General features: G+C 40.3%; 2 protein-coding genes across 4 annotated transcripts; one reads left to right on the top strand and one right to left on the bottom strand.

The window, feature by feature from the left end:
• The first annotated feature begins 4,786 nt into the window (after nucleotides 1-4,786).
• Nucleotides 4,787-8,217, top strand: LOC118229340 (zinc finger and BTB domain-containing protein 42-like). Of its 3 annotated transcripts, none has more exons than XM_035421232.1 (3): nucleotides 4,787-4,867; nucleotides 5,452-5,610; nucleotides 6,393-8,217. In XM_035421232.1, exons 2-3 carry the CDS (start codon nucleotides 5,541-5,543, stop codon nucleotides 7,958-7,960), a joined length of 1,638 nt encoding a protein of 545 aa, XP_035277123.1. In that variant the 5' UTR covers nucleotides 4,787-4,867; nucleotides 5,452-5,540; the 3' UTR covers nucleotides 7,961-8,217. The 3 variants fall into 3 exon arrangements, with proteins under 3 accessions (XP_035277123.1, XP_035277124.1, XP_035277125.1); XM_035421233.1 differs by lacking the exon at nucleotides 4,787-4,867 and adding an exon at nucleotides 4,924-5,069; XM_035421234.1 differs by lacking the exon at nucleotides 4,787-4,867 and having other exon boundaries at nucleotides 5,192-5,601.
• Nucleotides 8,218-10,403: 2,186 nt separating this feature from the next.
• LOC118229347 (neuroglobin-like) lies at nucleotides 10,404-22,768 on the bottom strand. Its single transcript, XM_035421243.1, has 5 exons — nucleotides 22,134-22,768; nucleotides 17,367-17,474; nucleotides 16,230-16,350; nucleotides 15,334-15,414; nucleotides 10,404-12,770 (listed from the first exon to the last, which is right to left on the bottom strand). Exons 1-5 carry the CDS (start codon nucleotides 22,409-22,411, stop codon nucleotides 12,648-12,650), a joined length of 711 nt encoding a protein of 236 aa, XP_035277134.1. The 5' UTR covers nucleotides 22,412-22,768; the 3' UTR covers nucleotides 10,404-12,647.
• Between the last annotated feature and the right edge of the window lie 3,280 nt (nucleotides 22,769-26,048).

The following is a 26,048-nucleotide window of genomic DNA, read 5'->3' on the forward strand; positions in this document are numbered from 1 at the left end:
TGTGGTTGGCATATTTTTTGTGTATGTTTACCAATATGTATGTGTTTGCTCAATAGTTATAGTGTATGTGAACATGTGTCTGCTGAACATGTTTGTGTGGGAAGGTACATTGAACAGAAGCACTTTCTCTTTCAGTTTCCCTAAGCAGATGTTCCTTGAAAGGGAGCTGTGCGGCTAGTTTTGGCCTAGATGCTGCTTTTTCACACATAGGAAATCCCCTGATACAAGCATGTCCAGTAAACAACAAGACAGAGTGGTGTAGTAGGAAGTACAAACGGTTTCTCTTCACCCCCCCCCCCCCCCCGCCCAGAGCAGGAGTACAACTGAGAGCCTGTTATTTAAAGGTGAACTTTGTTTTTTTGCAATGTTAGTTTCAATGTCATTTAGGCCAACTGAACACCATTAAAAAATGCACCACTTAAGATTATAATGTACACCTTCCCATACTGTTCACCTCTCATAACAAAGTACTCCAGCTAGGTACTCTAGGTAATACTGTACCTACATTATGTAGTGCCATTTGATTTGGAAAAAAAAATTAGTTTGATAGATTGAAAGTTTCTTAAAGAACTACAGTATGTGACCTTTTCAAAGCCTGTGCACATTGTGAGACATAATTTCCTGTAACTGTCACCCAGGGAGGGAGTAGGTTGGGACTTCGATGAAACAGTTTCACTTTATATTTACCAAACAAATCAATTCTCTCTATCCCCAGCAGAGGTCAGGTTTGGTGTTATTCTCATTGTTAAAGTGAGCGTATTAAGATGAGCTTCCTTCTCTGATTAATCAAAAGCTAATGAGTCCTAACATGAAGTGACCTGAAGGGATCTCTAATGCTTTCTGTCTGATTTTTGTTTTCCTCTTAGCTCCATTTGCTGCTGGGAAGAAAAGAAAAGGGTTTCTGTGTGGCTTGTTATCTTGTTAACACATTAAACCAATGTTGTGTTGCACCTCAATGGTCAGGTATTGAATCCTGACCATACAAGCATTCACTGTGGCCAGAATCCTCACATGGTTGGGGGTAATTGACCTTTAGAAGGCACCTGCGACTGCATGTGCATGGATTGCACTGGTGTGGCTTGCCTGGTGGACTTTGCAAGGGGGAAAAACAACCAGTGGTGTGATGAGTATGTGCTTGTCTGCCCTCTACTGAATTTACTAAAGAAGCTGCTGCAATGGGGCACACTAGAAATGCAACCGGCCATTCCAAATATGGAAGAAAATAGACTTACAAAATCAGTGGAGCGATTTAAGAAAACAAGGAAGATAGGAGCAAAAATCAAAAGAGAGTCATGGGCAATAATTATTTCTACAACTGAACTGCATTCATTTCTGTATTCCTGTTGCTACTAATGGACTAATCTATGATAGCTGAAAACAAAAAGAAAGTATTTGCATGAACACAAATCCTTTACACGTCTGTCTAGCTCTGTACTTCACAATTTTATATTTGTAAGCTAACAATTCACGTGTGGTTAAAGTGCACATTCTCAGCTTTTTTTAATAAACTTATATAGTTATTATATTTTTATTTTATACACTTTCACGATGTAGACTGTTATAGCTCGCATCAAATTCAAAACATTGGTCCTAGCATACCAGGCAGTCAAGGGATCAGCCCCAGCATACCTTCACAAGATATTCAAACCCTACATGCCAGCCAGATCCCTCCGTTCTGCTACCTCAGGACGCCTAGCACCTCCCCCTCTTCGCACCTGCACTTCCAGAACACGTCTCCTGTCTGTTCTGGCTCCACGATGGTGGAATGACCTCCCTGTGGAGGTCAGAACAGCTGAGACTGTGAACAATTTCAAACGACGACTGAAGACCCACCTCTTCAGGCTGCACCTCTCTCCATCCCTCCCTTCCCCCCTGTAAATGACTAAACTTAGGGTTGTAACTAGGCAGCTGTTTCATAGGTTACTTAGTTGATGCGCCTGTCTTAACGACTACTTGTATTTTTATTTAGTTTTATTTTTCCATAGATTGCGTTGTTTCCGTTCTCGTTGTTAGTGTTAATCAGTTTAACCATCAGGGTCCAAGTTGAACTATGCGGTTGTTCCCTGTACTTGGACCGGTACTTCTCTCTAGGGGTTTCGTCATACTTGTTCCTGGTTATGGTTATACACTTTGTTGTACGTCGCTCTGGATAAGAGCGTCTGCCAAATGCCTGTAATGTAATGTAATGTAATGTAGACATGACAACACTTTTTATATATACATTTCAGGGCACCATAATGTTTGGGACATATTAATGTTCTGCAAATGTTGGTAGACATGTTTAGGACTTTTCCCTATAGCCATTGCATGCAATGACTGCTTGACGTCTGTGACCCATAGACATCACCAGGTGCCGAGTATCTTCTATGGTGAAGCCCTGCCAGGCCTTTACTGCAGCCACCTTCAGCTCCTGCTTGTTTAGGGGGTTAGTTGCATTAAGTTTTTTCTTCAGCATATTAAACTCATGTTTATTTGGATTTGAAGAATCCATTTGTCCCAAATATTACAGTGCCCTGAAATTTGGGGACTATGGTATAAAAGTGCTGTAATTTCTACATGGTGAAACCAAAATGTATGAAAGACCCTTCAATTAAAGCTGAAAATATGCACTTTAACCACATGTGAATTGTTTGATTACAAATGAAAAATTTTGGAATGTAGATCCAAATCAAGAAATATGTCCAAATATTGTAGAGATTACTGTATGTATTAATTGAGCAATGCTCCTGAAAAACTGCAGTCTCCTTAGGTACTTTATAAAGTCATGTACTTAACCTTATTAAAATGCTAGACCCAATATTTACTGATAAAGGAATATGAATTTGGTTAAGATATGCATTGAATCTAGTGTTTGTAGAACATGCTTAAAAATGCGAGCACCAACTGTACTCAATCAGCTAGCAGACTGAGTGATGAAGAGATGTGGCAGAATATGACTGGCGATTCAAAATATAGAAAAAAGAGAAGGGTTTCTTTAGAGAAGTGGTTTGTGCAATTCTCTATTCTGTCTTCCTGAGTGCAGGGTATTGCAGAGGCTAGCCAGTCTGTGACACTTAGAAAAACACAGCTCTGCTATCAGTTTAACACCTCACCATTGGGCTGGCTTTTCCATGGTTTCCTGGCCTGGTTATGTTGAAAGGACTGCACTAAAAAATGATTTAGCCAAAGATAAAGACATATATAGCACCTTTTTGTTTTGTAAACTTCAGTAGAACAGCAATTATTCACCCAGATGTCCCTACAATAAATATATGGGGAAGGGTGAGGGAAAAATGTGTCTTAAGAAATAACATTTTACTGTAGATTAGTATTCCAATGAATAAATATGACCCAATGACGAAACTTTATGCCTTAGAGAACAAAAATGGACCCCTACCATATGCAAATGAGTCAAATAGAGGGAGTTTCCCGGTAAGATAGAAAAGGCAAGGGGATGCTGTATGTCCACACCTGCATAGGAACAGGAAGGGACTTTTTATCTTTATCTTTATATTTTATCTTTTTCCACCCATACCTGACAGTGAATGACCCAGAGGTGTAATTTCAGCACAATGCCCTTCCAAGGCTATAATGAATAAACTGCTCTGGACCGCAAACCTCATTCCTCCTTGATGCAAATTTTCCTCTGTGGCATTTACTTTGGTAATAGTGCGATATGAAATCAAATTTGACGGACTTATCATGATCGTGATTACAATACAAATAAATACAGATCAGCCCACTGTATAACCTTTAGAATTCAAATAGAATTAAATGGTGGTCTTGCTATGATAGCATTTGAGTCAATAGGCCAATATGCTATTCATACTTGTGCAGTACAAATAGTAAAAGTAGGACCAGCAACACTCTGCTCTACCCACCCCTCTTTATTAGAAAATATTTAAGACACAAAAACAGACATTTTGGCTGTCACTGGGGCCTCATCTGGTCTTACAATGGAATGCCAAACTGTGTCAGTACATAATAAAACATCCAGTCTTGTCAGACACACACACCCATATCATTGAATCAGTTAACCTTAAAGGTAAACAACCTCAAGATGTGTGTATAAATAAGATAGTTCACCAAACAATGTATGAAAACATTTTACCATACATATTTGTTGTATTTAAATCAAAACACAAAATACATATAAAAAATTCTGAATACTGCAGGTCCACAATGCAAAATATTTATATATCACAACACAATACAAATAGAATCCAAGTCTCCCAGATTCAACATCAAAAATAATTACCATAGCCTAATTGTGGGGTCTATAATCCACAGTCCACAAAAAGTCAATTTTAGACCACAGAACGACGTCAGAGAGCCCATGAAATCCTTTATTATTATTATTATTATTATTATTTATTTATTATTATTTTTTTTTAAATCGGATTCTCGATCTTGCTTATGTACAGTACAAATAAACGAAAAACACTAGGTTATCTCGTAATTACTATTTTAACAATAAAAGACCATTACGTTATGGATGCTCTATATGGAAATACACTATGTGACCAAAAGCATCTGGAAACCTCTTGGATTGGGGCTGTTTTCATGGTTATGGCTAAGCCCTTTTAGTTTCAGTGAAGGCGAATCTCAATGTTTCAGCATACAATCACATTATAGACGATTCTGTGTTTCCCCAACAGTTTGGTGAAGGCCCTTTCCTGTTTCAGCATGACAATGACCAACATTAATTGACCGCTGCTAATTTAGCAATTTAGTAGCTTGCGTCTACTGTGGTAGCATACTTGCTATCGCGAGACTGGTCTATTAAAAGCCTGCTTGACAGACGCTGCCAGCCGCCGGGTAGAACGTGACCGCGATTTGTAACATGAGACGACAGGAGAACCAAACATCTGGTTGTCTGTGATAAAAGGTAGAAATACCGTTTAGCCATAAACTATATAAATGAACTGAACTCTCCTTGACTTGCGTGAGCAGGTCTATACGTTATGAAGAGATCCGCTGATCCAGCAACTATTTCTTGCGCCAGTTTGACTGTTGGTTTAAAAAGTTTTCTCGCGGTCCAATCGGTTACCACAATCTTAATTCAGTTTTCCACGCACACAGTCAAAACGGTAATTCACTAGTTTGTTGAATGTGGAGAGTAATGAATTAACTAATTGAACATATAATGCAACAGTTCTGGCTTTTTCAAAATACAGTAAACTGGAGCCATGGTATAACAAAGTAGTGTGTTCAATGCGGTCGGCTGCAGGGTTGTATTTCGTGTATTTCGAGAAACTTAAGAGGAAGAGGCTGCTTGTTTGCTGATCAGAGTTACATTCGTCACGAGGGAGCGCAGCTGGACGTACAGTAGCGTTTATATGACGGTGATGTCACGCCGACTGACTTCCTAGATTGCATTTAGAATTTGGCAAACAGATCACTCCAGTTTACCCCTTCTCCTTTCACCGTGCTGTTGCTGGTGTCGTGGATCAGCTTGGTTTCTGTGTGCAGGCAAATGTACTGGAACACAAGGAGGAAGAGTAAACAAAACCAGGGGGGAGCTGGTCGTTCAGTTGTCTGTGGTCGCCTTCACACAGTTTATGGTCTCCAAGGGAAGCACGAAAAGTAACAATCAACGAATCGGACTGCTGTGTCTCTCAGGTAGGAAAGGTAAAAACCCGGTGGCTACCTGCTACTCTAGTGTAGACTCGCTATATTTGAACATTGACCTGATGCATGGCACACGTTTTGGGGTTTGCCAACTAAGATCTTGCGGAACCTAGAACAAAACTTGCGTTCTTGTTTTAAAAAAACGAAGTTAGGCGTGCTCCTTGGTATTTTGGGGGAAGCGTATTATTTATACGAATCATTTTTGTAGTCTGCTAACTGAACATCAAACACTGATTGTTGGGAATTTAAAAAACATTTATATTGATTTGATTTAGTGTTCGCGTTAAGTCCATTCGTACATTGCAATCAACGTTTTAAAATGCTTTTTATTAATTTAAGTGAATTTTAAAATGATGATGAAACATCTTCATATTCAGGCAATATTTTAAATATTTTAACTGTATGTTTTATTAAAAAGGTCACGTATACTGTATTTTTGTATTGTTGTTAGTACTATACGTGCGCGTTGCCAAAGCACGCAGAGCTCTCTCAGAAATAAAGTTCCTAGAAAGGTTGAAGTGCTCGTCACTGGGGTGGTGCCCGATTAGTAGATAAAATCGTACCCCTAGCCAGCAATACATAATTAATTTGGTACTTTGGTACTTAATTCATTTGGTACTTATTAATACCCAGATAGAATATGGTTGTATTTTTTGGATGCATTTGTGAAATTTGTTCTTTAAAGAACAAAAATATACCTCCACTGTACCTTTATTTCCGAGAACGCTGCTTGGCTTTTGTTTGTTCATTATGCCAATCCAGTTTTTCCTGTTTCTGGTCAGGTTATGACAGAAGAATGGAGTTCCCGAATCACAGCCGACAGTTGCTCCAGCGTCTGCAACAGCAGCGTTGCCAAGGATTTCTTTGCGACAGCACCGTTGTTGTCGGAGAGGCAAAGTTCCGAGCACACAGGGCAGTGCTCGCCTCCTGCAGCATATACTTCCACCTCTTATATAAGGAGCAGACAGACAGACAGGACGTTGTGTATCTGAACAGTGACATAGTGACAGCCCCTGCGTTCAGCCTGTTGTTGGAGTTCATGTACCAGGGAAAGCTGGAGACCCCAGGGCTGCTGGTGGAGGATGTAATGGCGGCTGCCAGTTATCTTTACATGTACGACATTGTGACGGAGTGCACCGGCAAGCTGGACGCCATGGAGCTGCTTTCACTGCAGAAGAAGGTCAATGAAAGGATTGCGCTGAGCGCCAAGGACAGGGGGAGTCCCGACACTGAGCTGCACCACAAGCGCAGGCCGCAGCATCAGACGAGGACATCCCTGATGGTTGAATCAGAAACCAACCATAAGCAAGTCAGGCCAGCTGCTTTTGACCATAAAGAGTCTGTACAGAGTACGCGGAAGGCAAACGGCCACATCACCGGGTCATTGGCCTTTATGAGCCCGGCTTGTGAACTGGTGCCCAAGTCTCACCCCAGGGTTGGTGGGGAAATGGGAGCTATTGTTAGTGGCCAGACTGGCCACGCAACATCACCATCGCCGTGGACCCGGGTTGCGGGCGATGAGGACAGAGCTTTGGATTTGTCTTGCAAGCCTCCACCGGGCAAAGGTCCCTGGGGCCCCTCCCTTGCCCCTGTCCTGGGACAGCTGGGTAAGGGGCAACCGGACACGGTGCTTAAAAGTGCGCATGGTCAGGGTGTGCAGTCAAAGCTGGTGGATGGTGTGCTGCCGGACAGACAAAGACAGCATCTCAGGACCAGCACCAGGAGCCCCGCCCAAACACCTGAGGTACGACAGCAGGAATGGGAAAGGGAAGAAGGAAGGGAGGACGGGAATGCGGACAGGGGCGAAGCACTGACAAAGGGAGGCGGAGCCCTGATGGAGGGAAGCGAGGAAGAGGAGGAGGAGGAGGAGGAGAACGGCAACATCTCTGCATCCAGCGGGACGGCCCCCCCGCCGGGGAGGCGTCGCTCCTACCTGCATGGGCTTTGCACCTGCCCCCTCTGCAGCCGCCCCTTTCCAAACCCCCGCCTTCTGCAGCTGCACCTGGAGACCCACTTCCAGGAGAGGGGCAGGGCGCCCGCCAAGCTGGCCCCCCTGGTGGGCGGGGTGGTCAAGCCCACCTGCCAGCAGTGCGGCAAGACCTTCTCCTGCCTGTACACCCTCAAGCGGCACGAGCGCACCCATTCGGGCGAGAAGCCCTACACCTGCGCTCGCTGCGGCAAGGGTTTCCAGTACTCCCACAACCTGACTCGGCACGCCGTGGTCCACACCCGCCAGAAGCCTCACGCCTGCAGCTTGTGCGAGCGCCGCTTCACCCAGTCCGGCGACCTTTACCGCCACATCCGTAAGTTCCACCATGGGGTCACCGAGGTGCTTACTGGGTCCATCTAAGACAGCGATCCCCAAGTTGAGCATACTGTGAACTAACCTCCCCTGGTTCCTTGGTTCTCAGCTGGTTGTTGATAATGAAGTGGAAAAAAAAAGCCACCACACCCTGCAGCTATCCATTACCATAACCCCACGGTCCCTTGCTCTAAGTTCTTGTTTTCGTCAAGTCCTGGTGCATGCTCTAGGGCAGGGGTGGCCAACCCAGGTCCTGGAGAGCCGCAGGGTCTGCTGGCTTTTGTTTTTACTCGGCACTTAATTGATCAATTAAAGCAGTTGATTACATAGTTAACTCACCTCACCTGGTTTATTTTGTGTAAGTGGTTGTTGTATTTAAGGTCAAAACAAAAACCCGCAGACCCTGCGGCTCCCCAGGACCGGAGTTGGCCACCCCTGCTCTAGGGCCCAATATAGTGCAGCAAAAGGGTCTGCTGGTTTCTGCCCTGGCTCAACTCTTAACTTAAGCCTTCAGTGGATATAATATCACTTCAGGTGATGTAAATAAGGTGTTTAATAGTTCTACAAAGAAGTCAGTTCTTTAGATTTACACACTATCAATTCTCTCTCGCTTTATATATATATATATATATATATATATATATATATATATGTATATATATAGTTATATTTTCAGTGTTCAATGAACTGTTATGGAGTACATATGGTCTGGACTCCAATCAACCATCTATTTGTGCACTATTACAGTCAAGTTAACACTGGACATTTCACTATGAATGTATGTATTATACATGTGTATGTATTTTTGTAGAGTGTGTATGTACATTCAGATATACTGTACGTAAATTACATAAATAAAGGTATAAATCGGGTATTCAGGGTATTTTGAATGTAAGCATCATTGGATTTCAGTAAAGCTTGGTTTTCTGCTGAGAGTGGAAAACTTAAAATATGCAATTTTGGACTCAAAAGATGGGCTCACGTGGGCATTTGTTATGATCTTAACAATCCATGGTTGATTCATGGAGTTGTTGGCAGCGCACAAACATACAAGCTTACTTAGCATCTTTCCAGGCCTTTGATAGTTTTTGGCTTGTCAGCAATTTAATTAATTCTAATGTCATATTGTTGCACTGTTCTCACTGTATCTAGAAATGATACTAAAATGAAATCACATGAATGTACATTGTAATTTTTTTGTGAAATTTCCAAGTGTGATATAAATTATAATTTCTTCTAAATTCTTGATTTATTTTCATGTATAAAAAAAAATAAAAAAAATAGCAAATCTGCGTGCAACTCTGTGTAAATATCTCTGTAATGGCAATGATGCTAGGTGAAAGGCATCCTTTAGTGTGTGTGTGTATGTCGAGTCCATACATCTGCATCATTTCTGTTGCATTGAACTTGGAGTAATTATTTAAGCAGGTGTTGCCTTTTCCCTCATTCTTACGAAATGAGAAATTCCTAAACTTTTTAAAAAGTATAATTTTAGTATATTAAAGTATAATCGTTTGCTTGTCTCTTGAACAAATTCTGTGCCTCAGTCTCAACACTCTTAACAATGATTAGCCAGCGGTTTCAACTAATTCTATTTTCAGTGTGCATACTGAATGTTTATGATTTTTTTTTTCTCTTTGAGTATGTAATGCCCGTCCAAAGCAGCAGTTGTGGGCGAACATATGCTGGTGGCATCCTGCACATTTATGAAATGCTCAGTTGTGCTTTCAATATCAACAACTGTATGTGTATACTCTGGCAATACTGCCTATAAAAAAAGTTGTGTAAGACATAGTTTTGTCGTTCTAACAATTATCCGTCCACCCGACCATTTTTCATGTCAACTTACTGACCTCAAACAAAGACAAGTTATTTTTTACTGAGAGGAAGGAAGGAAATACCATCTTTTATCCAGCTTTTCCATTTTACTTAAATACTTAACACCCCCATCCCCAAATAACGTTACATAGTCTTAAGGACAGGACATGAGAACTATCAACTAAATGCAAGGTTTTTTATTGTATCAGTCTTATCTCATTTATACTCTGTGTTTATATCATGTCTCCGTATGTGCCTTGTAGACATAAAAAAGGAAGAATTATATAACATGTAGCTGTGTTTAATGTTGTTCTATAACATTTAGATATATACTTTTCAGTGGAGTGTTCAGACCTTCAGACCTGACCAATCGTTACATATTTAGCAGTTCTGCACTCAGTATGTTATTTCTGTATGTCTTCAATTTTGAAGAGATAGAAAATTATAAAATGTATGTACAGTAAAACTGGAATATTGTCTGATAAATTTGAAATAATCACAATGAGTATTTTTTTCTTGTAGTTGCCCTTGTCAATGGTTCATTGTTTTGCACAAGAAACGTCTGAAATTAAAGATAGCAATACATTGGTCCAACCTTTGCTGCTATAACAACTTCCACTTTTCTGGGAAGGCTTTTAATAAAAATCTAATTTAAATAAATATAATTAAAATTCACTGCAAAATTAATATGCAGTGCATTTCTCACTGGGTTCCTCAAAAAGCAAAAAAAAAAACAAACAAAAAAAAACAAGGTGATGGTCAAACATAGGTAAATGCATCAACAGATCCAGGTACAGAAAGAAAAAATCAGTATGTAATATACTGTGATGTGTTGTTACTGAGCAATGTATATGATTGTGCCTCTTAAAGCGGGAGAAAATATGGTTCAGAACAAATTTCAGTCATTGTGGGAAAATAGTTCATACAGTGTGAAACTGATACAGCAGCTTTAATTTTAGTTCCATCTGCTGTCAAAATACAGTATTGCAGTACGTTCATTCAACACAGAATGATGTTTAATGGAAATTGATCATTGGCTTAAATGTTATCTTCCCAGGGTGTTTCAGTCCTCCAGACTGCTGTATAAGAAAAAGTTGCTGTCGGTGTTTAGGTGCAATCGCTAAAATGTGAGCATATGCAGCTAAAATACTTCATAGCTAGCGATATCAGAGTTGGTATTAGGCTGTGCACAGAAATATAGGGAGCATTACAAATATTTTTATACTTACCCAGAGGTGAGAATTTAAATTTGTACTGTAAAATATCTCTATAAGAAAGCCTAAATTGCTATGGACTAAATGGTAATAATATTAAAGTTGGTTTGCCAGATTTCTAGCACTAGCATGCATGACCAGAGTATCATTAGAAATGCAGCCCACAATGACAGCGGAGTATTCACATCTATTGACTGGACAGTGGTTGGATAACGGCTTGAATTCCCCAGAAGTTTCCACACATTTTCAGTCTCATTCACAATGAGCCTGGTCTTCAGTCCTGATTAAATCACAGTACCTACTCGATCAGGACTTCTGAAGTGAACTTTCGTCTTAGGATATGCAGGGTACACATGTGTGAATGTTGAAATTGTTTGTACTAACAATGAGGAGAGTCCTTGTCACAGTTTGTATTTGGGTGATATTTACATGTTTTCAATAACGATGTTTATTATACATTTTAAACATTTACAAGTTTACAAGCAGGGCACCAAAAAATAATGGTATGTGTGCATCAATGTATGCATCCATTTCTACCATTGTTCTGACAATACCACAGTCATATTGGATCCCAACTGAAAAATAGGCTAATTAGTCAAAGAATGTACATAAGGGCTATGCTTCTATTAGCTGACTTTCAACATTTGGAGGAGATTTCTAAACGAATGCAACAGACACAGGTACAGTGAGCATTTAGCTCAGAGAGCGCTTACATGATCTCTGACAGACGTAGATTGTACATGCTGAATATGTGTACGTTAATGTGTACAGTTCATAGAAAACAGGCAAGCCCTGTTATAGGTATCTATGGTGGATTTCTTGGGAAAAATCATGGAATATCTTTAACACTTATAACATTAACATTTCCCGCCTGTTGGTCACTGTTGTGGGGTGTTGGCCAAGTTATTCTAGAAAAACCATAATTTATCCAGAAAATGGGCTTTGGCATTTAAAATGCAGGGCTTGCTGTCATGCTGGACCATCACACATGACAGAAAATCAGAAAAATGACAGAAAAAAGGTATTTATGTTCTTCACTATCCTACCTGGTATGATGTCCTTTTCCAAGGACACAAACTACCTTCAGTAGACAAACATATAATTACACCAACCAAGCCCATCCCATTTATGATGTCATAATCACAGTCTTTCTGGCACACTGATGCCGACTCCGATTAGCCAAGTACTTCTCACTGCAGATATACTGTGAGAAGGCCAACGGAAGAGAAGACCTTTAATGGGGCTGATTGTTTGTGAGGGTGGGGCAACTGTGACCAATTGCAATTGGCAAAATTATATGACAGCCCCGCCCATTTTGGCATCATGACATCTAATTCTTCCATCACCAGTGCTCTTAGAGTCTTACCCAACTCTTCAAGAAGTGTTCAATCTAATGACTTTAGTAAGAGTTAAGCATGAGAAAAGCAGGTAGAAAAGAAAAAGTACTGGCTGTGCTGAATGCAATAGAGATGTTGCAACGTGCAAAGAATGAATAGAAAGTAATTTGCGACCTATTTACACAGCTTAGTAACATGTGTCTCTGCTTAACCATTGGTCACACAGTCTTTGGGTATGTCTGCAATTGAGAGGGCTATAACTCAGCATGTTGATTGGTTCCAATAGGTTTGAATGTTGGTGAAAACTGCAGAGAAGCCAGGCAATTTCAGAAGCCACAGTGGGTTAGTAAAGACTAGTGGAGGGTCTTAAAGACGGGTGTGTTTCTTCTCTGGTTTGTCTTTGCTTGGCTCCACATAGTTGTTGTGTTGGTTCCTCTCCTCCTCCCAGTAGCCCTTCTTCATTATCCTAGTGACATACAAAAACAGGGCCTGGCAAAGGAGAAGAAAATGATCAAACACTGCTTCAGCATGAATTAAGAAGCTGAGACTGCATGTGGCTGGGGTGATATTTAATGTGTGCACATCACAGGGAGGAGTTATCCCCTTGATTCAGGAAATCATTATTACTAAATTATTACTAAATTAATATCACTTCTGTAAAAAGTGCTAATGCCTCTGAAGACAGACAATCTGTTTTTTGTGATTGAACAATAAAGACCAATACACACCTTGAACAACAACGTTGACAAATAATATATAACTGATTCTTAATTGGTTATCCTATTGGTTATAAATAATACGCAATTAAAGTACGTTTTAGGAGCCTTACCCCAATAAAATGTCTTTGAGACATAAGCCCTGACTTGGTGGTTTGGATGTAACATGGACTGCGTGTTTTAAATTATACCCGAATAAAGTTATCAATGTAGGGTAATTGAAACGGCTAATGACTACTGACATGTCAAAGCTGTTAGAAGTAATATTTCATAGTGCTTGGCTAAATATTTTCTAGAGTAAATGAGCAAGAAATTGACATTTAATCATGATTTAAATGTCCATTTTGTTAATTTGTTATCAAACCAAGCAAATCTGATTCACTAGGCTACATGTGTAACAGTAACCTTGTGCAGATTAACACATATAGTGAAAATTCCAGCAAGTCTATCCCGTGCCACGTGCCAAGTCTATCCCCACATGCCACGCTGTTTCATTGCTTATTAACGTCTGTGAGTAAGCAATACAAGTCAAACCTGTCCTGACTTGAAAGCAGGCAATAAGTAATCAAAATGGTATGTGTTTTCGTTGAATGAGTACAAACATCAAAGGGCAAACTAAAACCACTACCTATCTGTAAATGTATTCACGTGTTTTTGTTAGCCTAACTGTGTTTTGTTAGCCTAACCTGCTGCGTGATTGCTGTGGTTAGAGCCTGTGAGCTAGATTTTTACAACAAAAGTGCGATTTGCAGATACTGACGCGCATCGTTGGGTCACAGCAATATTTCTAAAATAATCGGGTCATAGGGGCCCCCTAAATGGGCTATGCACTCGCTGTCCTAACACTCAAGCTCTGCCAAAGTTGCCTGGTGTTAGTGCGATTGTAGAAATGAGGCTACTGAATTGAACTATTCAGTGGAGCTTATTCAACCACTGGGACCAGAGTAGTGAAGAAACAAGATCAAGAACAGAGACCCTTTTGGGGATGGAAAGGCAACCACGGGTTGTGGATTGGAGTGGAGTGGCAGTTTTTTTTATAATAGATCATAGGCAAGAGGGTGCAGTTCTCTTGCTGTCCCATGTGGATAGCTCATTAAAATATTGCACATAGCCCGTTTAAAGACAGACAGACTTCTCCTTCGGGGCTGTCTCTCAATCACTGAAAAGAAAATCACTGGTGCAAGTAAATTGTGAAAAAAAAAGATTTTTTTTTTGCCTGAATCAGTTGCTGCCTGAAGCAGGAAATTTGTTCACATTCAAGCTCCTGCTTGATGGAAAAAAGATGTGAGATTCTTTACTTGGCTTAAGCTACATTCTCTGTTTGAGTGTCAGATGCATTTGATAAGTGGCAGCTCTAAATTGTAAGATGGCAGGCCTTCCCCACAGCTGTGGTCCTCTTGAACAGGTTCACCTTCCCATATGTGTGTAAATCGATGTACTCCAAATGGCAGTTGCCATGGTACCAAGTCTCAAGTGGTCACTGGGACAGCTGATGTAAAAGTAATCTGTTCGCTAAGATGGATATTGGATGAATGCTAAGCTCTTGTTTGTTGGCACGAGCACTGTTTGCCAGTACAGAGCCTCATATGTGGCTTGCAATGCATCAATTTCACTTGTGTGTAACCCCATCATAACTTCAAAAAGTACAATTTGTTTGGTTTTTATGTTCTGTATAGTATGTTTTAATTTCATTAAATTGTCATTTTAGGTGTATTTAAATGTTTCCTGTCAATAAAAAACAAAGCACAGTGTTTTCTAATGTGAGGTGGATTTTGAAAGAATGGTGGAACTAATTATTTCACTCCTTATCCACAGGAGGTCAGTGTTTCCTTGCCAGTGGGTCAAAATACACTGTGGTCAAAAATGGAAAACAAAATGTATTAGCAATGATGTATGGAAGAAAGATTTGAAAAGACTGGATTAGCCTGAATATGAAATTGATTAGATTGGTATTGTAATGCAAGTGTACACTGTGCTACATACATTGCTGATTTTTCAAGACTCTAAATGTTAAAATAGGTTGGTTTCATTTACCATAGTGTACAAGCTATGATTCAGTTTTATCATGCAATAAAATTGAGTTTTGTAGTTTCATGGTCTGGAATTGTGATGCTTACGTAGGCATCCAAAGCATATTAACAATACAAAAGAAGATTGAATATCGATAAATTCCTACTGATACTAATAAAATACAGTTTACAAACTGACTTTTATGTCAGCTCTGAAGAGGACTTGAATGCAGGCAATGACATTACAGTCAATGGTAATTTACAGTCAATGGTAATTTGCATTACTGTAAATGGTAATGACACAGGTCACTGTGAGAAATTCTGTACCTTCCAGGCCTCCTCCAGCTCGTCAGTCCACTTCTCCTTCAGAATTGGCTGGACAGCACGAATAAACTCCACCCCCACATACTATAAAAACAGGCATCATATTTATAGTTTTAACCATAAATTGTTTCAAGGAAATATTCCATTCAGTAGTGACCATTAATTTATAGGCTCTGACTCTAAATTAAGCATCAACAAATGTCTCACTGATAATCATACTTAGAAAAAGCCTCACAAACCCTTACTTAAAACATTATTCATGAACTTATTCATAAGCTTTTAAAAAATCAAAAAATGGAAAGCTATTGTGGCTATACATTTTCTGTTTTAAATCTGAACAATTGCTCTTCATATTAGCTCCGCTGCTGACCTTTCCATCTTTTAGAGCCTGTTGTGGCATAATGCATTGGTGGCTGCTCGTTCAGCCAATCGGCAAGCTATAAGAGATGTTTGACATACTGAGCAAATATATCAGGTCAAGTGTTCATTCTGCTGTTATGCTGTTTTAAACTGGAAATAGGATGTGCCAGTTTAAAACAAAAATGTTCCAGTTCTATTTGCATTGTTATAGCTACATATGTATCAGTGGATGTTGTCCATTACCAACACAGATAATGAACCAGAAAATCATTACAGATGTCAAGAACGGAAGTTTGAAGAATGGAAGGAACTGAACTTTAAATGATAAGAATATGAAGCTCACTATAGGATGCCACCATTTCATGGTCAGCCTCTTCTCGTCTCAGTCAAAAATGTATCCTCTGCATTATGATGTGAAATGCTTTTTTGATTGGATTTTATAGTACAAAGGATCCAACCCTCACTGATTATTCCCTGACCGTGGGATATGTAATCCTGTAGCCTAGTAAATCAATAGAAGGCCATGCATGGGCACTAACCCCGTAGTACTTTGGTGGGGCATTGTAGCGGTAGTGGCCCCTGCCCAGGTCCAGGGCCAGTTGATCCAGCCTCTCCAGCTGGTCCAACCTGGCCACACTCTTCTCAATGAAAGACATCACCCTGTGGGCATGACATAGTGTTCTGAAAACAACTGGAACCCACATTACACATCCACCGCCCCCCCCCCCCCCAACAGTCAGCATGATTGCTCTTAGAAGCTGGTGAGGAGAAAATTAGAATCAGAGGATGAACAGTCTAACACATGTTAATGCTGCTTGCGGATGTTTTTGGTTATTCTCAAGCACCCAGGGACTCAATCCCCATTGTTGTTGGCTCACGACTGGCTGAAAATATTCAGTCATGATGGTCTTATCGAGTTGTGCTGAGTTTGAGTGGCCCTTGACCTCTATAAAGAGCAGCACGACGATGAGCTGTCGGTTTTCCTGCCCGTCTCAATGGCCTCGCCCTCGTTGGCCACGCCTTTTTATTAAGAGGGTTCTCTCTTGTGGCTTAATTAGTTTCACCAGCCCTTTTTGCACTTTTTCTACAGCCCACTCCATGTCTTTCAGAACTCCCACTCTTGGGAGCCAAACAGTATGGTGAGAGCACTTCAGATGTGGGTCGAGTGACGCCTGAGTACAGGTACGAATGTGTGGCAGCTAGATGCTGGAAGCTCCTCAATTTCAGGACAACACGCTAGTCAAAAACAGTTGCATTTGCATTGGATTTAAATCTGTGACAACCAGGCTTGGCCCTGCAGAATGGGTTTTTCTTCAGTTCACACCTTTAATTGCTTAGCTTGCTCAGTATTTTGTAATTAATTGGTGACACATCTTATGGCCATCCAAGTTTCTCCACTGAAACCTAGGGTAAGTGCTTGACGCAGTGGTACTGTGAACATGATATGTCCTCGACAGATTGCGTAGAAAGACACACATCTTAATATTTGAAGGGCCAGAGGCCTCAGATATGCGAATTGACACTGTGTTGCACTCAAATACAATATACCATTATAAGGTTGGAATACCGTAAGATTCTGAGATTCAGAGGTGAAAACTGACATTTGTGGCGGCATCACGTGATTATGGAAACCCTACCAACCCTGCCTCTCCCACCCCTCAAGGGGCATGACCCACCTCAGTCCATGGGCTCGCAGCTCTTTGCTGGTTCGCAGCCTCTCCAGGTCCTCCACATCTCTGAACAGGAAGAACACGTCTTTGCATTCTGGATGGGTCTCAAACAATCTGTGGCCAAGACAAAGAGGGACTGTGAGCTCTTTAGACAGCACTAATAAATTCATAAATTTCATCCCTTCTCAATGGTCCTGTTGGTTCCTCTCAGGACGACAAACAAAAACATTCGCTCTCCCATGACCTCACTTTGCATTTGAATATTTTTAAGGCTGTGAACCAGTACTTTTTGGAAGGGGGTCAACAAAACATTTATTATGCCTCTCATGGATAGCATCAAAATTGTTTTCATTATATGGCCGGCAGCATGAAAAGTATAAATACTGTGTTTTATTCTAACTACGGAGCTCCGTAATGTTTCTGACAAAGACATATATTTTTTCTTGATTTGGCTCTCTACTCCAAATCAAGCTTACTTATAGATGTGTACAATGATCTGAAAAAACTGAAGAATTCTTGACTGGCCAAGTCATTCGACTTAGAGCTACCCAGCTTCTAACCAACTTTCTTACTTGCACCTGAAGAGACCCAAAATAAATCAAATTGAACATGTGGTTCTTATGGTTGACTATGCCTTTATATATGTGTATATATATATATTTATATATATATATATATATGTGTGTGTGTGCATATATATATGCACACACACTACATTGCCAAAAATATGTGGACACCTGACATCTAACATCTCATCAAAAATTGTGGGCATTAATATGGAGTTGGTCCACCCTTTGCTGCTATAATAACCCCCACTCTTCTGGGAAGGCTTTATGCTGAAACATTGCTGCAGAGATTTGCTTCCGCTCAGACGGAAGAGCATTAGTGAGGTGGGCACTGATTGGGCGATTAGGCCTGGCTCGCAGTTGGCTTTCCAATTGATCCCAAAGGTCTTGAGTGGGGTTGAGATCAGGACTCTGTGCAGGTCAGTTATGTTCTTCCACACTGTTCTCAACAAAATGATTTCTATATGGACCTTGCTGTGTGCCTGGGGGAATTGTCATGCTGAAACAGGAAAGGGCCTTCCCCAAACTTTTGGGGAAGCACAAAATCATCTAGAATATCATTGTATGCTGTAGCGTTAATATTTGTCTTCATTAGAACTATACAGCCTAGCCCAAATCATGAAAAAGAGCCCCAGAACAAAGGATTGTCCAGATACTTTTGGTCATATAGAGACGGGTGGCAAATTCAAGGCAAAACCTGAATAAATGAGTGGAGAAACATAATGAATGCAGATGATTCCATACAGGTGTGCTGCATGATACAATTATGCAATTAACATCTTATCATGCTCTGTGGCATGTTTAAAAATGCTGAGCAGACCCAGTTGGCCTCAATTTTGGGTCAAGATGGCAAGAGTAAAAGATCTAAGTGACTTTGAAAGAGGATTCATTATTGGGGCACGGTGGCAGGAGCTTCAGTCACAAAAACTGCTCAACTAGCTTGTTCTTTCAGTAGGAACAGTGACTCAAATACCATCTGCATTTAGATCGATGGTAAAGACAAGTCGGAAATTGTGGTCGAAAGCGCACACTCGATGACTGTGATGCTCATGTATGAGTGCGATATGTAAGGAAAAACAGAAGAGCAACTCTTCCTCAGGTGACAGAGAATGTCAATGCAGGACATGATCAGACTGTGTCAGCAAGAGCAGTCCGTCGACAACTACATAGAGAGGGATATTATAGTATAGGGATATTATATTATATGCAGTGCATAAACCCCTCATTACAAAGATGAATGCACATTTGAGAGTTCAGTGGTGCAAAAACCACAGGCACTGTGATGTGATGTGATGTGTGTCAACAGAGATGTGAACATTTTTATATGGTCATATGAGTCTTCCTTCTTGACAAGTGGGAGAGTCCATGTGTGGCATACACAAAGAGAAAGGTATGCTTGACCCCTACAGCAAGGGGGTCTGGTGGCATGGGTTGGGTCCACTTGTCCACTTAGAGAGAAGGGTCACTGTAAATCAATACAGAGTTATTCTGAGTGATTGCCGTTATCTCATGATGAAAAATATCTATCCTGGTATATATATATATATATATATATATATATATATATATATAGTATAAGGGGTCAACATTTTTCCCCATATACACAGATGCAGCAGGTAGGCTACATAACCCTGCCACAACTGGACATGTTTCATAGAAATGGCTTGTTGGTTTAAAAAAACAAGCCATCTATGTTATACTGTGTCGGTGATCAGTGACCTTGTAAATAAAAGCCTTGTTGCAAGGCTTTACCAGAATAGAATAGAACAGACAACCTTGCAGAATCAGAGACAGAGCTGAACACAGTGTTCACCCCACATACTAACACCCACTTCTTGGCTAACAGCCCCCACGGTGGCTACCACCAATGAGGTGACTGCACTTGTTGTTTCAACAGAACCAACACAAAACATTTTCACCATCCAGAATCAGAGACAGAATATGAAATCAGCTCATTTGCAGTTTGAGCTCATCAGCTCAAACTGCAACTCAACTCACATAGTCCAGTCTTCATGCTGAAATGTCTTTTGCTTGGATAGAAGCCCTTAAGTTGTAATATAATGCTAATATAATGTCATAATCTATAACAAGAACATTGAATATACTATTGCACTCCATGACATCCCTTAACTTTTGAGCCATTGCCAAAGATACTCTCTTTGCCAGGGATAGTGAATTCATAAATAAATAATTCAGAAGTGAAGCACACTGGAATTACTGTACACCTTGGGTCAAGATGGTCAAGGTCAAATAACGAGCACTAAATTCTTAAATGTAATGTTAATGATACATGATTGTTAATGACATTAGTTTTCCCCCTTATAATCTGGTTCTAAATGACTGCACAGCCTCATGTACATCAACATATTTCAGCTGGAATCCCGTAGTAGAGAGGTGGTGCTGCACTGCCCATTTCTCGCAGCAGACTCACTTTGCTACTCCCAATGATCTCCTGGATGTTATCTGGTTGCACCCTAGGGCTCCCCTCAGAAGTGCAGACCATCCTTTTCAGATTGAGCCTTCCTTCCCCTGTGTATCTGATGTCAAAGAGCAATGATGATCTCCTATAGAAGGTGTTCAGACAGCTGTTGTCCTCATTTTGGCAGGAACGAGGACAACAGTGGTGAAGCGTGTCATCGGGGATGAAGAAAGCCGGCCATATGTCCAGAAAGCATGGCTGAAAAATGTTTTTAGAACCCATGGCCAGATACAGATAACTAATCCAACTATTCCAGATCGAGTCATTATGTCAAAAGCGAAGCAGCATTTTCAATGTGGATTGGATTATTAGATTTCTTGTGGAAAACCACAAATATAAATGGTCCATGCAGGTTTTATATACAGCTTGTATTTACATCATTACTATTACACTACTTTAATAATTAAAGTGACATGCTAATTGATATTAGATTCTAGTTCCAGAAGTGCCTGTCGGTAGCCCGTGCAGGACACGTTGACTAGTCGGGTGCATATACGCTCAATTCAAAGAACATCAAGGTCAACAAACGTATTGTGGGAAACACATTTATCGCGGGCAACGCGTGGAGCCATCTGGGCTCCGGACCTTCCAGGTTGAGTGTGTACCATCCATGATATACGAGTCACAGCTCCTTGTATGCTTGCTTCCGGCATGTTATGGACCTGAACTACTGCACGAACCGTCCCCCAAAAAATTGCTCTTAAAATCTCATTATCTGCTCCGATGGACTTACATCTTTCGCTGTCCTCTACGTTCTTTTTCATCAAGATTCTGCTGACCGTACAGTCAAGGTGTTGTTTACCATACTTATGCATTTGTCATTTGTTTTGAAATGATCTATTGAAAAAGCAGACTAGGCGGTCCTGCAGTAAAGTACACTTAACTGTTATCGACTACACAGTATAATTCACAGTAATTCATGAACCGGTTTTACCTTGGTCAGTCCTTACCCAAATATCTCTCTCTCTCTCTCTCTCAAATTCAAATTCAAATAAGCTTTATTGGCGTGACGTACATATACATATCGCCAAAGCACAGGTAGAACAAACAACAAACAATGTACGGAATACAACTATGTGTGTGTGCGTGGTATTTGTGTATGTTAGCTGGTGTAATGTCTCTATCGTAGAGCCCGCGCACACACGTTGTCACAAAGACCTGTTGCGTAGCCGTACAAGCTACTTTTGACATGGTTTTAAACAGAGTAAATTGCCAGAAATACTAAATAACACATCGCATACAGCAGGTGAAAATACAACTAATATTCCTTCACCAAAGGTCCGCTAGTAGCAAATAGCCTATAGAATATTAATTACACATCGAACATAATTACATTTCGGCATGTAGTAGATTATTTTATCTAGGCTGATTTATTTTACAGAGTCAATACAGGTTATGAGCCTTGGCCAAAGAAACAGTGCCCCAGATGGGAATCAAACCCACAGTCTTTGAGTTGCAATCCCAGTTCCCTATATATCAGTTGCCATATGGCACGTGCTCTAATTGGTGAGAACGGAATATGTTGTATTTAAGTGTATTATTATTATTATTATTATTATTATTATTATTCTTATTATTATTAACAACAACAACAGCAACAACAACAACAATATTAATAATTATGATAATTGGAAAACAAGTACTCAGATTTCCCTTCGCCAATGTCTCAAGTTTATACACCTTTTATCATACATAACATGATCGCAATAGCAAATAACAGGCACCTACCTGACAAACATTATTATTCCAACTTTGGCGATATCTTCTTGGATAACTTTCCAAGACTCTTTGATCATTTCAATTTGTTCCTGGCTTAGTTTTGTCACCGCAACGTCCTCATCTCTTATGTCTCCCTGTGTTTTTGCTACCAAACCCAATCCTGATATTGCGCAGCCCATCTTCCAGCTTTGTACAGGAACGACGAGGAGATTATAAAATATCAATGGTAAAACAGCCACAGAATATATCCGAGACGTAACCGGAGCTTCGCAACCGGATTCATGCATTTACTTCTCTCGTGCGTTGGTTCCGTGGCATTCAAATGGATGCGATGGCTGCACAAATGCAAAGATGATTGTTTATAATATAGTAATTGATATAGTAATAGGGTAAAACATTTGATTTGTTTAGGGAACAAGCCAAGCACTTAGATAGATTGAAGGCTTATGTTTCTCAAAAGCGTAAAAACTAGGGAGAACTCAGATGGAGGCAACCGTGAAGAACAAATTAGATGCTATCATGAAGAAATCCCAGGTGACAACGGAACTGCTCGCAATTTGAGATGATCCGCTGGACTTGGTACTGGCCAATAATCGCTCCAGAAGTACTTCCACAAACACCCACGAAAAATCAGACACGCAACTGTACGCGCGCAAGCGCGCGGACAAGCACACACGCTCATTTACATTCGTTTAGTCTGTAAACGAAGTGGTCATCATTTTTGTTATCGGTATATTGTACGCTTCAAACTGCTAATCTGTCTGAGGATATTCAAATGTGTACTGCTAAATGAGACAAACAAAACGTGTCAATCATAGTTCATTTGATGCATTTATAATAATAAATACTCAGTTCAAAATCAAAAACGTTCAATTCAAAGAGCTTTATTGTCATGGAAGTAATGAAACAATATTGCCAAAGACAAGATAGAATAAGGTTTAACATTTGATTGATTACAATAGTGAGATGTAAGTGAGTGAGATTTAACATTTTACAGGTATTTACAGTTACACAGACTCCCTTCCTCTGTGACAAGCCATGACATATGTTGCCACAAAGGGGAAGTTATTCCGTCACCCGTGATCATTTAGAATTTTTCTTTAGGGTTAAGTGAGGAAATTAACGCATTCATTCAATGGAGGAGAATGTGCATTTCTGTTTCTACCTCCCCTGTAATGCAGTGACCACAAACACACTCCTCTCTGGGTAGGTTTTTATGTCTTCCTCTTTCTATAACCTACTGGTGGTCACTGAGCAGGTGGTTTAATCAGGGTTTGTCTCTGCTCCTTATCTCTGACAAGGTAGAGAAACTCAGCCAATTCACATTTCTGTCCAGGGTCAAATAGGAATTAAGTCTTCTTTGGGATTTTGTTATAGTTCATTTGACTTAATGATAATTTGTTTCGTTCTGTTGTGTTTGTCTGAAGCAATGCCGAGGGGTCCTTGGTTAGTAAGCTTCACCATCAACTGACTAAGAGCACTCTTCTCAGCTTCAAGCTCATGGGCTTATAGGGCTTTGAAGTGAAGGGAATCTTTTGAGCTTGATTTAATGTGTGCTCAGAAGGTTAATGCCTTTTTAGATATTTATTACTTTTGGTTTCACACATGTTTCTTTCAGAAAATGTTGATGTGACACCGAGAGTTGTCAACACTGGACCCAAGAGCAGAACAGTAGGTGAATCATCACAATCGGTCCCCTCTGATCCTGCCATTTTATAGATATCGAACCTGGAGAGATGCATTAGCTCCTTCCCATTCCCATTAACTCTTTTGTCAGAGTTGTTCCTCATTGATGTGGGTGAGAGGGACAGGGATGCTTGTCCAGATATATGCTCATTTTCTGCCTCATCGATGCAGTAAGTTTCTAAACCAGTCAGGGCATTAAATTCTGCACACAGAAGTATTTTACCATGCGCTTGAAAATGGCATACTTGTGTGTAGGGAACTGAAAAATTCTTCATATGAGTATGGTGACTCTGATGGAGGAATTTTGTCAATTTTTAGCCAAATGTGGCACTTGCTCTGATGTGATAAATTAAAGATAATCTCTGAACCTGACTGCCAAATTACCATTCCTGAGTGCAATACACCATTCTCTGCCATGGTGCACTGCACTCAGTATTATTTCTCCACAGCCTGAGGGACACTGGGTAACTGTATCATATTTCGACACCATGTTTCTAAAAGGATGCAAATATCAACATTCTTAATCTCTAAAAAATCAGGTCTGTGGTCTCAGGACCAAACGTGCTGGAGTATAAATTTGTGCAACCATTATGTAAAAAAATTATATATAGATTAATGTCATATAGGAGCACATTAGGTAATTGCTGGACATCTTGTGTGTATATGTGTGTGAGGATGTGTGCATGTGCGTGTAAATGTGTGTGTGTGCATGTTTATGAGATTGAAAATAGCATGTGTGTCTGTGTTGTTTTGTGATTATGTGTTATTACGTGTTATCTTTCTCTAATATCACCACAGATCATCTGATTATGGTGGGGATTCTTCTGGCTTTGTGTGGCAGTGGGGGGAGATATATCATTGGGGTGAGGGGCTGCAGGGGAGTGGGGGGTTGAATTCATCCAAGTTGTTTGTTGTATTTTGCGGGTGTATACTTCCTCGGACTAACTGGTATGTACTGTAGGTGGTATTGTTGGGCTTGCGTCCAAGGTCAATGTATTTCAATGTTTTGCCATAGGCTTTGAACCCAGTCTTGTTCAGTTGCAGCCCATCAAAAAAGTTTGCAAGTGGTAATGTTGGTGTAGTGGGCTAGGTGAATGCTAAGTTGCTGCATTTGTTAATGGTGCTAGTAAAATGATTTAGTTAGTTAGCTAGTTCATTTTATTATTAGACCTACAATTTTGTATTTTGGTGCAATTGTATACTACCACCATACCCCCCCCCCCCCCCTGTTCTGCTGTTCTGCTGTTCAAAATGTAACAGAGTAAAATGGTTTCAAATCATCACTGACAGTGTATTGATAAGCTCAATTGTGTGGATACAATTCATACGTTGTATAGCTATGTCTTTGCTTCACACAGTGACAAATGAACATTAATAGTTACTTATACAAATACTGTTTCAATAGATATATTTCCCATACATAAACAAATTGAGAACAAGACAGATTTAGGAGCTACGGAATGTGGCTTATTGAACAATTCATCAATGGCTCATTACTGGTTCATTCATGAATAACTGCTTATAATTTGCATGACAATAAGTTAATGAATGAAGTAATTTCTTATAGGAACAATGAGTAGGCCTACAACATGGAATTTATTTGTTAGTACAGCCATACTCATACACTACTATGAATTTAGGTGCAACACCAGATACTTTGCGAAAGGTGTAAAACTCCTTGAACCAACCTTTTTCTACAGTCTGACTATAAGTACAGGCTACCCAGCATCTGTGATTGTACAGCCAATGAAAAGTAGATTGCCAAATAGGATGTGTAGTAACAGAACTTTTTGAAGCCTTACTTACTACTGCACATTATGTGATCTGCCTGTTTGAAGGGTTTCATGTTATGTTATTAAAAACAGTATATAAATAGGCTCAATCGGCATTGAAAGAAGATCGATCTCAACTACCCATGTAACTGTACATGGCACATTGAATGGAAAAAAAAATGTCGGAATGTATGGCAGCTTTGCGGGTTCTGCTGTTAATTAGACGGGCAGATGATAGATCGATTTCCTCACTGATACCAGCCCCCCGCCATATTGTATTTTTGTCCTGTACCATATTTGTACCTTTCTCTTTCTCCAACTGTGCTGTATGCATTGCCATCTACAGGAACCTGGCATGGCCAGTAATTCTTTCATCAATGTGGAGTTGAATTACCTCGGTGGGCAGTGTTTGTCAGTTTACAAGGTGTGAACAACAAACTTAGAAAGAGTTATTGAGTCAGGATGC

The sequence above is a fragment of the Anguilla anguilla genome, chromosome 6 (assembly GCF_013347855.1).
Source record: "Anguilla anguilla isolate fAngAng1 chromosome 6, fAngAng1.pri, whole genome shotgun sequence".
Taxonomy (NCBI): domain Eukaryota; kingdom Metazoa; phylum Chordata; class Actinopteri; order Anguilliformes; family Anguillidae; genus Anguilla; species Anguilla anguilla.